Raw genomic sequence first — 16,987 nt, 5'->3', positions numbered from 1 at the left:
GTTTTCATTTCCTTTGGATATATACCCCAAAGTGGAATTGATGGATGATATGGTGGTTCTATTTTTAATTTTTTAAGGAACTTCCATATTGTTTTCCATAGTAGCTGTACCAACTTACATTTCTATCAACTGTGCACAAGGGTTCACTTTTCTTCACATCCTCACCAACACTTGGGTTTTTTTGCTTTGTGTTGTTGTTGTTTTTGGCAGTGGAAGCGTGGAGTCCTAACCACTGAACTGCCAGGGAATTTACTATTTCTTGTCTGTTGGATAATAGCCACCCTGACAGGTATGAGGTAATATATCATTGTGGTTTTGATTTACATTTCCCTGGTGATTAGTGATGTTGATCACTTTTTTATGTACCTGTTGATTTATGTATCTTCTTTGAAAGAATGTCTATTCAGTTTCTCTGCCTATTTTTTAATCAGATTTTTTTTTTTTGCTATTGAGTTGTATGAGTTCTTTATATATTTTAGATTTTAACCCTGTATCAGATACATGATTTGCAAATATTTTCTCCCATTTGGTAGATTCCCTTTTTAAAAATATTTATTTATTTATTTATTTATTTATTATTTGGCTGTGCCGGGTCTTAGTTGCGGCACACGGGAACTTTTAGTTGTGGCATGTGGAATCTAGTTCCCTGACCAGGGATTGAACCTGGGCCCCTTGCATTGGGAGCTCGGAGTCTTAGCCACTGGACCACCAGGGAAGTCCCCTGGTAGATTGCCTTTTAATTTTGTTGATAGCTTCCTTCGCTGTGCAGAAGCTTTGTAGTTTGATATAGTCACTCTTGATTATTTTTGCTTTTGTTGCCTTTACTTTTGGTGTCAAATCCTAAAAATCATTGCCAAGATTGATTTCATAGTTTTACAGTTTCAGGTTTTAAATTTACATCTTTAATCTATTTTGGGTTAATTTTTGTGTATGGTGGAAGATACATAGGTTCATTCTTTTACATGTGGATATCCAGTTTTCCCACCACCATTTATTGAAGAGACTATCCTTTCCCCATTGAGTATACTTGGCTTTTTGTCGAAAATTGACCATATATACATGGGCTTATTTATGGTTTCTCTATTCTGTTCCATTGATCTATGTACCTGTTTTTATGCCAATATGTACTCTTTTGATTACTATAGCTTTATAATATTGTTTGAAATCATGGGGTGTGATGCCTTCAGCTTTGTTCTTTCTCAAGATTGCTTTGGCTATTTGGGATTTTTGTGGTTTCATAAAAATGTTAAGATAGGTTTTTCTATTTCTGTGACAATACCATTGAAATTCTGATAGAGATTGCATTTAATCTGTAGATCTTTTGGGGTAGTATGGACATTTCAAAGTGTGAAATTTTCTAATCCATGAGCATAGAATATCTTTGCATTTACTTGTGTCTTCTTCAATTTGTTTTGCAAATGTCTTATAGTTTTCAATGTATAGAACTTTCACCTCCTTGGCTAAATTTAATCCTAAATATTTTATTCTTTTTGATGTCATTGTAAATGGTATTGTTTTCTTAATTTCTCTTTTTGATAGTTTTTTGTTAGTATATAGAAACACAACTGATATTTGTATACTGACTTTTTTATCCTGCAATTTTACTGAATTCATGTGTTAGCTATAGAGTTTTTTGATAGTCTTTAGGGTTTTTAAAAAAAATGGTCTTTTAAAATGAATTGACAAAAGCAGAAAATGATTTTTAAGCAGTTAGCTACTGTTCAAATTGGTTCCATGGAGAACATATTCACAAAGTTTTCCCATGTGGTGTAGACTTCCTCCTCCAGGCTTACAAAGCTGAAAATGAACAAAAGGCAATGAAAGGAATAGATTTTCTGTTCCTATTGATTTACGTGCCAATGAAGTAAATTAGGCTCCTTTTGTATGAGATAAGTATTCCTTAACCTTTAGCACAAGGAGTGTTTTAAAAGGCTCTAGCAAACTCTTTTCTTCTGTGCTTTGTGGTATTATATTACTGCTACTTCTGTCACACTGTAATTAAGATCCTGTCAGACTTTCTATTCTAAACTAAGATAAGCATCACTGAATATCTTGACTTTCAAAATTTCATGGGACTGAATTTTTCCATTCAAGGTGTCAGACATGGTTAAGTCTTAGGTGTTATCATGGCAAGTGAGTGGAGGACATAGGGCTTTTATTTTGAGTTGCTTTGTTTTAGTTTTGTTTTAAGCTATTTTTTTGTTTATTGCAAGGTAACAAAATGTTGAAAAGCTGAAGATTGGGTTGTATTATGTTTCTACCAGCTATGTTCACGTGAATTAATGTCATATTTCTTACCTGCTCTGCAGTTAATTGTAGAATTACATGAAAATCATGTTATAGATTATTTATTGTATGTATATGTGCATGTATATATTTACATGCACATTGGTCTTATACAATCAAAGGTGGTCAGTTTTGTGCCATGTAGAGCATGTATCATAGCAATATAAAAATGAACAAGCAGGTAGATATGGTCCCTGCTTCTCAGGCTTTGGGTTTCAGGTCTGGGACAAAGGGCAGAAACAACTCTGCGGTCCATTCTTGCCTCTTTGGCATGAGAACTCTGTATTTGGTCCTCAGTACTGACCAGCTTTTCAAAAGCTGTTACGTCCTAAAGGGCCTCTCAAATCCTCTCCTGACAGCATCCTCAGCAATAAGGTCTTCTTCCATTTATCAAGTGCCTATGATGTGCCAGGCACATTATCAATATTCATTACATAATATCCCAGTCGCATATTATCTCCAACTGGAGATGAAGAAATTGATGCTCAGAGAGGTAGGTGACTTAGGGGGGAATACCTAGTAAGTTTAAACCATATCTGATTTTTTTAAATTGTGGTAAGAACACTTAACATGAGGGCTACCCCCTTCACAAATTTTTAAGTGCACTACAGTATTGTTAACTACAGGCACGATGTTGTTTGTACAGCACGTCTCTAGAACTTACTCATCTTACATAATTGACACTTTATACCCATTGAACAGCAACTCTCCATTTCCCTCTCCCTTACCCCCTAGGAACCACCATTCTACTCTGTTTCTATGAGTGTGTTTTTTTAAGATACCTAATATAAGTGGAATTATGCAGTATTTGTTCTTCTGTGCTGGCTTATTTCACTTAACATAATGTCCTCCAGGTTCATCCGTATTGTTGCATATGGCAGAAATTCCTTCTTTTCTTAAGGCTGCATAATATTCTGTTGTATGTCAATTCCACAATTTTTTTATCCATCCATCTGTGGATGGACATTTGGGTTATTTCCATATTTTGGCTATTGTGAATAATGTTGCAGTGAACAAGGGAGTGTAGATATCTCTTTGAGATTCTGATTTCTGTTCCTTTAGATATATACCCAGAGGTGGGATTGCTGGATTAAATGGTAGTTATGTTTTTAAGTGTTTGAGGAACCTCTGTATTGTTTTTCATAGTGGCGGTACCAATTTATAGTCCCACCAACGATATTCAAGTGTTCTAAATATTCCACATCCTTGCCAATACTTGCTACTTTTATTTTGTTTGTTTTGTTTGATAATAACAATCACACCAGGTATGAGGTAATACCTTGTGATTTGATTTGCTTTTCCCTGATGATTATATCTGATTGTAAAATCCATGCTTTACTCATGCTTCCATACTGCCTTCCTTTAAACCTACTTTCATATTACCACATTTCCCCAAAATGGACATCACCAAGCATCTTATTCTGTGCTTTGTCAGGTTAACAGGATTACAGGAAGCATCAAGACCCTAGAGCAGGTCCAGGCATCCATCCCCAAATGGACAAATTGCTCCCTCATCCCATATCTTAAATGGGTTGTAATTATCATTCCTTCCAATCAGCCCTTGATGTGTATATCTAACAACAGATATAAGACAAAAGAAAGCCACACTTCAAGCAGTGGTTTATATTATGAGTTTCTGCAAAAGAAATTAAGAAACACTCAAGTTGGGCACTCTCCCTCCATCTAGTGGTTGAGTAAAGTCAAAGAACTTTGTGATTTCATCTCAAATTCCATATTTTAGGCTAAAAAATACATTACCAAAATTGTTTAATATTTTTTATGTTACCTATCAAGTTGTATTTTGGACAACTTATAGAAAATCAGTTTGATGATTCCGGAAATAAAAATAAGGCTAGTCTAATGGCTGGGATTCTAGACTGAGTGCTTTGAAACATCTGTGCTTTTGTGTGATCATTTGGAAGGTGGGAAAGATAATATAGTGTTAACCAAACTTAATACCATTTTAGTATGAGATTTCAATGCAGGGCACATTATGTCATTCTCAAAACACAGTTAATTGTGATAGCAAGCCTATTTTAATAAAAATTTTCTTCAGGAGGAACGTTAATTCTTATTTATACAAATTAGTAGTATTACTAAGAGGAGGTATAATTGTCTCTTTCTTTTGAGTTTTTAAAATGTACGTTTTACCTGCTTCCTCCTACTTCACATAGACATTATGATTACTAGCAAGATGATGTGTGTGAAAGTGGGAGAATTATAGTATATACAAGACCTGTTACACCATCATTATTATTAATAGCAGTTTTTGATAGGAAAGTTCCTCTTAATATGACATAAACTTATCTGTCCTTTAGATGAGTTATAGGTGATGGAGAACTGGACCTAGAATCAGGAAAACCTAAACTCAATTCCCTAAATTACCTCTTGTTAGCTGTATGACCTTGAGCGAATCACTTAAATTAAACATCAATTTCCTCTCAGTTTGGAGATAGTTACCATTGCAGGAGACTGCATTGAGGACTAAACGTAATGGACATGGACCCACATTTGGTTTTTGTAAAGTATTGTATTACTGTATAGCATTATTACTTACTAGTCATTTCCAGTTTGGCTTGAGATTATACACATCAGGCATTTGAAATACACATGCATTATTTTTTGCTTTGAGTGTATACATTTTGAAAACATTTTGAAAACAGCGAATCTTGCTATCAACACTGCCAATTAAACTTTTAATAACAGTTGCATTTCCAGGCATATTTTCGAAAGCCTTTATATTGCTTTCAATATTTCCAAAGCATATTTACTTGGACAATTTATTTATGGTATACCTAGTGGGAAAAGGTCAGGTATGACAGATAAAGGCACAAAGCATCTTAAAAACAGGTTGCTGTGAACTCTCAGGCTGTTAGGCTTTTGAGAAATTGTTATCGATGCCCTATTCATGTCACAATGTCATCTATAATGTATGCTGAGATTTTTAAAAGATAGCATAGAACTTAAGAGACAAATATTATGAAGTTACATTCTAATAGAGAATATTATATATTTCAGTAAATAAAATCTATGCCATGTTATCGTGACAGTGTGTGTCGCGATAAACTTCCTCAGATTTCCAATGAACATAATGCACTGATTGACTGCAGTGGGGGCTATGAAATTATGTGAATTATGGATGCTGTTCATTTTGGTGATTGGAAAGCAACGAGATCCAGGGGAAAGATCGTTAGACCTGAGAAATCAGCAGAGTCAGATGTGACTCCAGCTCAGCCATGTCCAAGCCTGTGAGCTTGGTTAAAACACCCTCGGTTGTTCCTCACAAGATTATCCTGCATGCCATGAAATCAGGTGTAAAAGTGTCCTTGTGACAAAGCCCCACAGGTGCCTCCCGAGTATAAAATGTGGCCTATTATCATTACAATATCTTGGCAGAGATTTCTAAAACAAAGAAGCAAACAAACAACTCTGTATCACAAAAATCCTAAAAATTTGAGTTGGAGCCACTGTCTTAAGTTCTTCCTCACCTGTCCACCCACGCCCCCCCTCACCTGCCACCCGGCCCCAGCTATTTCCATTTCTTCTTTTCCTCCCTGCCTTGCTGCTTCCCACAGGGTTGGCCATAGGGGCTGAGTACCTCCTAAACATGGAGGTTCATGCTTTCTTTTTCTTCTTTGATTTCTCAAGCCAAGAAATTTGCAAGGCCACTGAAGTCTTCATGTGCCCTCTCTGTGACAAGAACTGCTCACTGCAGAGACTCAATGAAAGCTGCATTTATGCCAAGGTGAGTGTGGACCCTCACGTTCCTCTCTCTGTCCTCTACTTTTTCTAGGAGGCAGGTAGTAAAAAGTCCTCCAGCAAACTGCTTTTCACCAAAGTTAAATGTTCCCAAGTGTTTCAACAATAAATATCATTGACAACTGAGTAAAACATCACTCTGGCAATTACAGAAAGAGTATATTTTATTAGAATATCTTTGTCTTCCTTTGTTTTTATAAGTGTTTATTGCCATCATAGACCTAAAACGTCCACTTGGAATGACATCTAGATTCTTTTTTGGGGGAAGATGATTATTTCCATGGGTAGTGATAAAATTTTTATCTTCCATGAAGACTCCTGAAGTTAAATTACTTCTGATTTTACAGAGAAAATGAAATATACCAAAAGCTCTCAAATTGCTGCCTATTAGAATCACCTGAAGGGAGTTTTAAACTCCTGAAGCCCAAGCCACATCCCAGAGCAGTTAAATTAGAATCTTTGGATTTAGAACCTAGGCATCAGCATAACTTAAAACCTCCCAGGTGATTTCAAGGTGCATACAAGTTTGAGAAATGTGTACTTGAATTTTACAATTACTATTATTCATTTGTAAAGTGGTTTTATTAAAGTACAATTAACAGATAATAAAATGTACATATTTGAAGTATACAAATGAATACATTTTGGTTATATATATGCTCCTGTGAAAACATCACCACGATCAAGATAATGAACATATTCATCACCTCCAAAAGTTTCCTCACGACCTCTTGTAATCTCTGCCTCCCATCTCTCCCAAATTCCACTCCTGTGCTCAGGCAACAAACTGTTTCCTATCATTATAGATAAGTTTGTATTTTCCAGACTGTTACGTAAATGGAATCATACAGTGTGTGATTTTTTTCTGATTTATTTCACCCAACATAATTATTTTGAGATTCATCCATGTCATAACATTTATCAGTCAATCATCTTTCTTTATTGCTGAGTAGTATTGCATTATATGGTTATATAAAAATTTGTTTATCCATCATCTGTTAATGATCTTTTGGGTTGTTTTAAGTTGTTACCATTTTAAATAAAGATGCTACAAATGTCTACAAATCTTCATTTAGGCAAGTAGTGTTATTTCTCTTGGGCAAAAACCTAGAACAAAATGGCTGGATTATGAGATAGAAAGATGTTTAACCTTCTAAGAAACTTCCAAACTGTTTTCCAAAGTGTCTATACCATTTTACATTTCCAACAGCAATGTATGAGAATTCCAGTTTTCTGTATAGTCACTGATTCTCAGGGTGGTCTTTCTTTTTAATTCTAACTATTCTAATAGATGTTTAGAGAGATCTCATTGTGGTTTAGTTACTTGAAAAACATTTGATTCTTTTGGGTCTTGCTTTTAGGATTTGTGAGATGGGCTCACAGCAGTGCTCTTTCTAGCACTCATTTTTCCCCACAATGAAAACAAGATCTTTCTGTGTACTCTACCCAGTGCACTGTGAATAATGAGGATTTCCAGTCTGGCTGGTGGAAACAGGCACTATTCCTGACGCTGTGAGCTTCTGAAACTGTTTCCTCTAATCCTCTCAGGGGGTTCTTTCCTCAGGTAGCCTCCTCACATTAATGCTCACTGTCTGAGTTGTCGCTCTCTGCACCCTGGTGACTACACTCTCAGTGTAGTAACCTGAGGCAATCGTAATGCTCACCTCACTTGTTTCCTGCCTCTTAGGGATCACTGCCCTTCATTGCCTCACATCCAATCTTGAAATCTGTTGCTTTATACACTTGTGCATTCTTTGGTTGTTTTCAGAATGGGGGTAAAATCAATCTCTGTTACTCCATCTAGTTCAGAAGTAGAGGCCTCTATACAATTAACTTTTGACAAGGGTGGATGTAAAATCAGAAGCCACTCAGGATCCTACTAGGAGACCAAAACTTAGTAAAATTAGCTTCTGAATTATTTATTTTGAACGCATGGCATGGGAAAAATCTGTTTTGTTTATAATTTAATTTCTAAAACGTGCTCAGTGTTGAATTCTTTTAAATGTTCCACAAAGATGTCTTGTTTGGGGAAGGATTTTCTCAACACTTTTTGCAAAAACCAAGTGTATAGAGTCATTAGATGTAAATACGCGCGTTTTTCCCTTTGTCCATGCATTTCAAAGACATATAACAGCCCTAGGGACACCAACAAATCCATATATACATATGTTACTTCTACTTGGACAGTTCTAATAAAACACACTGGCATTATCGGAACACTCAAGCTAAGAATCATATGTGGCAGAGTGATAAAGTGAAGAAACTGTCCAAGGAAACATTAAGTCTAGGGGGCCTTTGTCATTGTACAGTATCTACATCCTTCCTTTACTCTGTAGAAATAGTATATATAGGGACAGGTATGACTCAGAAAGAATTCACTTGGTAACTATTATAAGGTAGGTGGAAAAGTTAGCTTGCAAAGGAGAATATTGCCTTATGGAACAAAACAAGAAATAAAACCCACTACGGAGAAATCTTTAATGTGTCTTGTATTTGTTCTTCTGGCTAAGGTAAAATGTAGCTACTTGGTTTACACCTTAAAAATCAGAATTACTCTTCCTTCATTGAATGAAAATAAACATTCTCTTTTAAAGTCAGTCTACATACTTAAACACCTAGAGGTTACTGTATGGGCAGTGTCAGAAATAAGGGAAGACATTTTTAGCAAAGAAACAAGGCCACCAATCTAGAATCATCTAGCCTATACCATCACCCAGCGACATCATCTAGGAACTGGTCAATTCCTTATAGAATCAATCACGACTTGTGACAAGTAACAGGAAATTAAATCTGTCATATTTTACTGAAATATGTGTGTGCATGTAATAATTTCCTTAATAATTTCAAGGGTGTGTTTCAGAGAAAATGTGGTCCTGTCATATAATAAAAATTATATTTAAGTACATTAACATTTTCTTTGGTGACTGTTTTCATTTTTAATACTTAAAAATATGGGAATTAAGAAATATTTTCAATTAACTAATTCAGTGATATTTGCATACTCTTTTCAAAGCACCTGACACCACACTGTCAATTTCCATTATGCTAGGATTTCTCAGTTAAGGTGAAATCATCAGGTACAAGGGTCCTGCATTGATTTTACATATGATTTTAAAAATGACTCAACCTTAGAAGTTAGCCTTATTTATAACAGTTATTAGTATCTGGGGTTTTTTCACTTGTTCAACAAACATTTATCCAATACCTAGAGTGAACTTCAGACTGTATACTGATATTAGGGCTCCAACAGAATTAGGACAGACCATCTTTCTTCTTTAAGAAGTTTCATGGATGAGTCTGCATAAGATTACACATCAGAATCACCTAGAACTTTTGTTAAAAAGCAGATTCCTGGGCCCCACGTCCTGAGATTCAGAATCAGTTGGCCAAGGGCGAGGCTTAGAAATCTGCATGTTAAGAGGCTCCTCAGGTGATTCTGATTTCTAGGACCACATTTAAAAAGCTGTTGCCCTAAATAAGTAATGAGTTGGGGGAGGGGTAAAAAAAATGAAGTTGCCATGTTTGGTGTACCTTTGCCCCGGTCCAATGGACATGGATCGTTACACAGATTTTGCTGTGTCGAAGAATTAGGCACTAAGGAACTGAGAGAGGGCTGAACTTCAGCCTAAATTCCAAACCCTGCTTCCCCCCCCCCCCCCCCCCCCCGCCCCGTAATCTCCTGGCCCGCAGCGTGGAATCTGCCCAAGAGGCACCTTGTTCACCTTAGCCCAGTGGCAGTTTCCAGAGGCTTAAGTTATTCTGAACCCATGAAACAATTTTAGAAAGAGATCTATCAACTACAGTAGAGGAGACATAGAGTTTAAGCTTCCAACCTAATAAGAAATTTATCTCCTTAAACAATATCCACATTTATTGATTTCCAGCCATGCTCAGCTCTGCAAGAGAAATCACATGTCAAAGATAGTGGAGAGGGCTTCCCTGGTGGCGCAGTGGTTAGGAGTCCGCCTGCCGATCCGGGGGACACGGGTTTGTGCTCTGGTCCGGGAAGATCCCACATGCCGCGGAGCGGCTGGGCCAGTGAGCCATGGCCGCTGAGCCTGCGCGTCCGGAGCCTGTGCCCCGCAACGGGAGAGGCCACAACAGTGAGAGGCCCGCGTACCACAAAAAAAAAAAAAAAACAGATAGTGGAGAATTTGTGCTAAAACACAGCTTTGTTTGAGGCATAGTTTGCTTCTGTCTTCTTATATCATCCCTATTTACATCAACAATGTTGAATAAAAAGCTTGTCCAGAGGTTCCCTACGCATAAAGGCAAGCTATTTTTCCAATAAAATAATTAACTGCAAATATACATTTGTAGATCAGACAAGGTGTTTTTTTTGCTTTTAGAAAAGTCTGTTACGTTGCTTTGGGATTTTTCTGATCACTCACGATCTAAGCTTGAGCCATCCACACTGTGCTGGACTCTTCCTTCCCCCTCTCCTCCATTTCCATTCAGCAACTTATATCCGCACCCTAAAAAACCCATATCATCGGAAGCTGTAACCGCAGGCTTCTAAGTGCTTTTCTTATCTCCACAGTCTCCCCTGTCAGAATACACCTCACATGTAATAGTTTAGTGGGTAAAACAATGATTTTATACTTTTACACTCCTCCTCAGGGCAAGTTCTGAAGACTTCCCTAACTCCCATTCTAGCTTTATCTCCCACTACATGTATGTAATCTCACATTACATCAATATGGAATGTATACCTCACCGTGTCTCGTGGATGTGTTTCTGAAAAGCTGATATTTAAATTTACTTAGTTAAAAATGCCTGAAAGATTTGTAGACAAAACTAATAAGAAAAAAATGAAAAGCTTTTTTAAGGAAAATATTGCATGAACAATGACAAATTATGTCTGTGCAACACAATTGTTGTTAAGTATTGCTTTTTATGTGTCACTTCTCTAAAAACCTGGCTGTTTCTGAAGCAGGGGGAGACATTATTTCTTGGTGACCTTTACGTCCTCATGTGTGAAGTCTCTGTTCTAACACTCTTAAGAGGCTCTTTCCTGCCCTAGGCTTGTTTATAGAGGAAAGCAGACAGCTGTTCAGTTGCTTGGCAGCCGCAGGTATTTCTGTGGGATGCCTTTGGACACAAAAAAGCTGGATTCCCCCGCTGGGTGGAATTTTATCAACTCTGTGAGAGAATTTCTTTGCGGTCCTTTTCTCTATTGTACATAATATATACTGATGATTGGTGTGAAAACCAAGTCTTATAACATTTTTTAAAAGCCCAAGCCTTAACAGTCTTAGAAGTTTAGAAGCATCTAGGACATCTTGCACCTATCCACCAACTTTCAAAAGCAGCACATCTTTTGTATAATAAAATTTTCAGTAATGCTACATAATAAGAAAATACATCCCACCTTTATCTGTTTTATATTATTTTACAGTGTGTTCCAGATGTTGCAATTAAAATACACATTCATGTTGTTTTAATGCACCCATTGAGCAGCCTCTAGACTGTAGACTGAGCAAAGAGGACACCATTCTAACTCCCACTTTCCTTAGAATAATGTTCTTTAGCCCCCAGTTGGCCTCTCACTCCTGTGAGGATAATGCCCCTATTTTCTCTTTAGTTTCTATGGTATTTAAATGACTGCCAAACATTGGCTTGGCTATATTGGTTTAACCTCCCTCACTAAATTATAAATATAGTTAGGGCATTACGCGAATAAAAAGAGGCAAAGGTAAATTGAGTTTATACTTTATTAAAATCAAACGATTCTTACAACCCTGAAATGTATATTCAATAATGTTGTATAACTGTACATTGTTCTTTATAAAACTTCAGGTCATGTCTGATTAAAAAACACTTGGACTGTATTCTAAATGTCCAGTGATTTATGAAATTTCTTAATGACCCATGGCACATTCTGAAAGACATCAGAGAGTAGGGATAGCACTGTGATCCCTTTCCCTTGGAAGTGCTGGATCACTACTGGAATTCCGCATTTTGCAACTCTCCCAATCCTGGAAGTTCGCTAACAGGAAGTGCAGCTAGGCATGCCTTAGCTAACTTCTTAAAGCTCTCTGTGTAGCTTCTACTTGTGGCCCACAAGTACTTCCTCAGGGTACGAGAACCACTTCTAAGCAGAAATGAAGGTAGAGTCAGAGGGGAAAAGAGAAGAGAAGGGGGCAAATGCTGACTCCCCACCTCTCCCCATGAGAAAATCACATGAAACAGTTGCAGGACCCATGAAAGGATTGCCTATCTTATATTTGAAAACTATAAAATAATGTGATTCCATTGGGAAAAAAAAATCAATAGTACCTAAATGCAAACAGTAATCACTGGATTATTATAACCAAAAGTGTGACTAATACTTTTGTTTGTTTTCCACTAAGGTAACATATCTGTTTGATAATGGAGGGACAGTCTTCTTTGCTATTTTTATGGCAATATGGGGTAAGTATGTTCTTCCATTGCTTACTTCCTGGCCCTCGTTTTCTGAGGCTGTTGCTCTGTTTATTCATACCCACCATACATGCACACACGCAAACACACATACCATGTATCAATTCAACAGTAAAATCTCTTGTGACATATGCCCTCTTCACACATTCACTGCTTCTTTGGGAATTTAGCTGTTGATTTAATCTTCTAATCCCTAAAGCCTCAACCTTCCTATACTGTGGAATATATTTTTCCTGCCCAAAACAGGCAGTAATTGAAAACAAACTGAAATATACTAGAATCCAAATTAAGTGTCTTGTATTTTCACTTGTGAAAGTGACACTCAGAAAATGTTTTGTTTGCTTAAGGCTTCCATTATATATTTTTTTAACCTTACATTTTATGCACTTAGAGATGCAGAATCTATTCCCTATATGATTGAGCAATAATGTCTAATACAAAATAAATCCTGTTGCTATCCAGCATCTTAAAACTGTAGACGTTATGTATAGGTATATGCATTGGCTGACTTTTTTCACTAAGTTTCTCACTGAGTTTTTAAAGAACCCAATTAATTGTGGCCTAAATTAAACCACAGATTGGCATTCCCGATGCTTTGAAGAGAAGTGATCACTTTCCTGGTTAGGGTCAGCTTTCCTACCATAGTCTGTTGAATGCAAAGTCACTGTCAACTTGGCAACTCAAGGGGCTGACTATGTACCTGCTGATACAGAAAAGTAAAATGTACTAGAATTCAAGCCTCTCACTCCTGTTACTTTAATTTCCCAGGAACAGAATCTGTGCCATACTCTCTTTCTAGCTTTAAGTCAAAATTAAAAAAAAATAAAATCACCCTTCCAATTTTCCTTCAGGAAAATGCCAATCTTGATATGTGGTATTATGACTACACGGGGAGCAGTGAAGAGTCAATTCATCCCCCCCATAAAAGTAAAAATGTAATTTGGGGTCCCTATTTTCGTTGAAGGATTTTTTAATTAAATTATCGGGCGGGGCAATCATGGTGAAATCTTTCAGTTTTACCTGATTCTACAAACATTTCCTGCTAAGAAAAAAATAGACCAAAATATAAATTAAGGTTACTCAATAGATGATTCAGCACAGTGAGAAATGGAAGAAAGGAAACCTTTTGGATGATTTATCCTCTATGTTTCTGCTACTCGTCTCATGCTTTTACAGTTCTCTTTGGCACAGGCCACATGAGAGTGATCTTGCTTCAGCTTTTGGATGAAGGATTTGAAAGGCCAGGATATAGTGAACATTTGCCATCCGAAGCCTTTTTCCCCTTAGTTTTATACTGAGGTACGAAGTGGAGGTATGTCATCCATAGGAATGCCATCCCGTGCATTTTCTCGGCCTGCTGGTGTAGATGAATCATTCGCAGTTGGGTTATAATAACTAGAATTTCCAAAACTCACATCGTAAGGTTCCGGTGCATTATCTAATCGCAGAACTAAAAAAGCAACAAAAAAATTGCTTTATAGTGACAGTCTGGAAGATGCATGCTCAGGCATCTGCTAGACTGTAGGAATTGTTCTGGATGAGTTAGTTACACGTTTTTATATGGGATTTTCAGAGATTAGTTTTGAATTTTAAATAAGTACATATTTTGCAAGCCACATTTTTCTCCTAAAACTATGAACAGTTTAACTTCCAAAATTTCACTGCTGGTGGTCCAAAAATAAAGGAACTAAGGGAGAGATCACAACAGAAATATAGCAATACTTTATATAAAGAAGTATTGACATGTCTCATTGACTTTTTTTTTTTTTTTTTGCGGTATGCGGCCCTCTCACTCTTGTGGCCTCTCCCATTGCGGAGCACAGGCTCCGGACGCGCAGGCTCAGTGGCTATGGCTCACGGGCCCAGCCGCTCCGCGGCATGTGGGACCTTCCTGGACCGGGGCACGAACCCGTGTCCCCTGCATCGGCAGGTGGACTCTCAACCACTACGCCACCAGGGAAGCCCTCTCATTGACTTTTGAATCTTGTGAATTCAGAGCCTTGTCAACATGTTCAGAATTTTTACTTCTGGTATAAAAATAATTTTTAAAAAGTGAAGAGCTTTAATTTTAAAATGTGTCATTATTTTACCAAGGGTCTTAATATCATTATGGGTGAGCCATTGAAGATGGAGATGAAAGAAAACAATTTGTAAAATCTTATGTTTCCTTCTGAGAGATCCAGGTTCTTATCCTGATTAATAATATTGGAGATTGTTTTTATTTTCAACAAACAACTAACTATTATTTCTTTTATATTCTTGAATTTAAAGAAAACTTGGGGCACTAGGTATTTGAATACTAAAGCAGGGACTACTTACTAATTAGACTAGTAATCTCATTATTCAGCTAGGTATTCTCATATCCACCTATTCCTTAAGGCTTCTGTTTACAAATTGGACCCCCAGGAACCTTAGGAATTTGGGAAAGGTGTCTCAAAGCTGACAGAGTAAAACAGGTGGTGTAATTGAATTATTCCATTATGCCTCGATCACAATATCTTAGATTATATCAAGTTGTTAGACTGAGCTTTTGCATGTGATAACATTTGAAGAAAATATTCTGAAGTTAAAAAGAAAAAGTTTGGAAAACACTGTTGATTGAAATCCTATCCTTCAATTTTGAAAAGTGATAGTTTTTATTTTCTATGGATTGCTAGAAGTCCATAAGCAGAATTCAGTTAACTTACAATTAATGGATTTGATTTTGAAAATTAACAATATATCAGTAATGTTCCAAACTTATCAAAAATCAACAAGACTTTATCAATGAGACCCAACAGGGGCATTTAACTATTTTTTATGGTGGCAAGAGTCCCTTGTGTAAACCAGAAAACAGATATTTTTTTGTCCTGAAATATTAAAGAAAAAAAGGGTTGAATCGAGCATTTGATTTTATTTCTGTCCTAATTACTACTGCATTATTAAGATCAAACACAGTGCTTTATTCTTAGCAGGCACATTTCTCATCCATAGATGTGGTGGTTTTTTTGCATCACATGATTGGGAAATTTCTGAATTAAGGTTTATCTGACTTTATGTACCCAAATATGCAACCCTTTAGCAATTCTGTTTTAGACACTCATTAAGATAATTAATAGAGGGCTATTGTATACGTGCAAACTTTGCAAGAGCTCCAGATTAGAATAAATCATTTTTCAAATTACTGCTACTAAGATATCCAACAACGGTGAATAATGGCTCCCCAGTTACTTGCTAACAAAACTGGCTATTTTGTTCTTAATATCATGCCATTATCTTTCAATTATAATGATATGTTTTAGGTTCTGGGATTATTACTTAAAACCAATTGTGATGCGATGAGCAACAGTTCCAAATGGTTTTAAAATTTCACACACAGTTCCACAGTTATTTTGGTTATGGTCTTTGAGAAAGAGAAAATAGATCAGAATAAATCTTTAGTTCGTTTCTGTCATATGAATCTCTAAATGCCTTCTAGATAATGCAGTGAACGTTAGCAACTTCACTTAGTTAAAACCACTGTGTACAGGTGAAGTTCTGAAAGTTGTTTTTACCTGGTTCATTTCTGTCGTCATAAAGTCGCCGATGGGAAAATGAGTCTGTTTTCCTTTTTCCACACAGCAAGTAGCCAACAAGACTAAGCAGTGAAGCTCCCAGAATAGCACCTAAAATGGCCCCAAATACCACTCCTGTATTTCTGTTCTCTAGAGGACAAAGAAAAAATAATTTACAGATAAGAAATAGAAAATAGTTATTCAAAGAACAGAAATATATACATGCGGAATTTGTGTAAGCAAAGAATGTTTAACACTTTTTTTTAAATTAGATAATGGATATGTATATACAGAGGAATATATATACATTGTGTGTGTGTGTGTTTTATAAAGTACTGAGTTTGGGGGATATATTGGAAAATATGCTTCCTGATAAAACTGTATTTCAAAATTTGAATTATCTTGAAATACTTCTAAGCTTTAGTTTTATAACTATCTCATTACATATTAACACTAATAGTACTGAAATGCCATGTGTTTTCTCTATTAAGATCTAATTTCTATGTTGAATTCTATATTATGTTTTTAATCAACTCAATCTCTGATGAACTTTAATGATGAGATAAGCTTTGAGTTTGTTTCTATAATAATTGAAAAGTAAAAAGCTAATGGGAGTAAGTAGGTAATAGGAATTGAATCCACAAACCCCAAGTGAAAAGGCTTTATGAAGAAAAAGAAATATATCCTGATAGAGGGTATTTCCAAATACAACAAATAGACCAAACAAAGCAGGATGTTTGCAGTGCCTTGCACATTGCGAACAGACGTGTAGGTCTGAGTTAAAGGAGTCCAAAATTTCATTCTATCATCCCCTTTATCAAGCACCTTATTTGAAGACTAAGTCATCAATAAATCACTGAATGCTTCCTGGATTTATACTTAGTGCATTTTATTTTCAAGTTTAAAAAAAATTTGTTGAGAAGCTTATTAATTAAGTAGTCAAGAGGTCTTATAGGGTCTCTAATTCTATATCAGATTCCATTTAT

The 16,987-nt window shown here is 36.3% G+C and overlaps 2 protein-coding genes across 8 annotated transcripts in view; one reads left to right on the top strand and one right to left on the bottom strand.

Moving 5' to 3' along the window:
* Positions 1-16,987, top strand: part of ANO3 (anoctamin 3) — a 193,099-nt gene that overhangs the window by 111,783 nt on the left and 64,329 nt on the right. For both annotated transcript variants that reach the window (XM_027115153.1, XM_027115154.1), the window contains 2 exons: positions 5,935-6,031; positions 12,399-12,459. In XM_027115153.1, coding sequence (XP_026970954.1) covers positions 5,935-6,031; positions 12,399-12,459 — 158 coding nt within the window. The remainder of the gene's footprint in view (positions 1-5,934; positions 6,032-12,398; positions 12,460-16,987) is intronic.
* The window catches only part of MUC15 (mucin 15, cell surface associated), a 114,733-nt gene that overhangs the window by 89,655 nt on the left and 8,091 nt on the right, over positions 1-16,987 (bottom strand). For 4 of the 6 annotated variants that reach the window (XM_027115155.1, XM_027115157.1, XM_027115158.1 and 1 more), the window contains exon 3: positions 16,002-16,151. In XM_027115155.1, the coding sequence (XP_026970956.1) occupies positions 16,002-16,151 (150 nt within the window). Of the gene's footprint in view, positions 1-1,545; positions 1,798-11,741; positions 13,919-16,001; positions 16,152-16,987 lie in introns of those variants that run through there. The other 2 variants (XM_027115161.1, XM_027115156.1) reach the window with 2 other exon arrangements.

The sequence above is a fragment of the Aethalodelphis obliquidens genome, unplaced genomic scaffold, assembly GCF_003676395.1.
Source record: "Aethalodelphis obliquidens isolate GAN/ISIS:26980383/991018 unplaced genomic scaffold, ASM367639v1 scaffold14, whole genome shotgun sequence".
Taxonomy (NCBI): Eukaryota; Metazoa; Chordata; class Mammalia; order Artiodactyla; family Delphinidae; genus Aethalodelphis; species Aethalodelphis obliquidens.
Note: the sequence above shows the minus strand (reverse complement) of the source record. Positions and strands in the feature narration are given on the sequence as shown.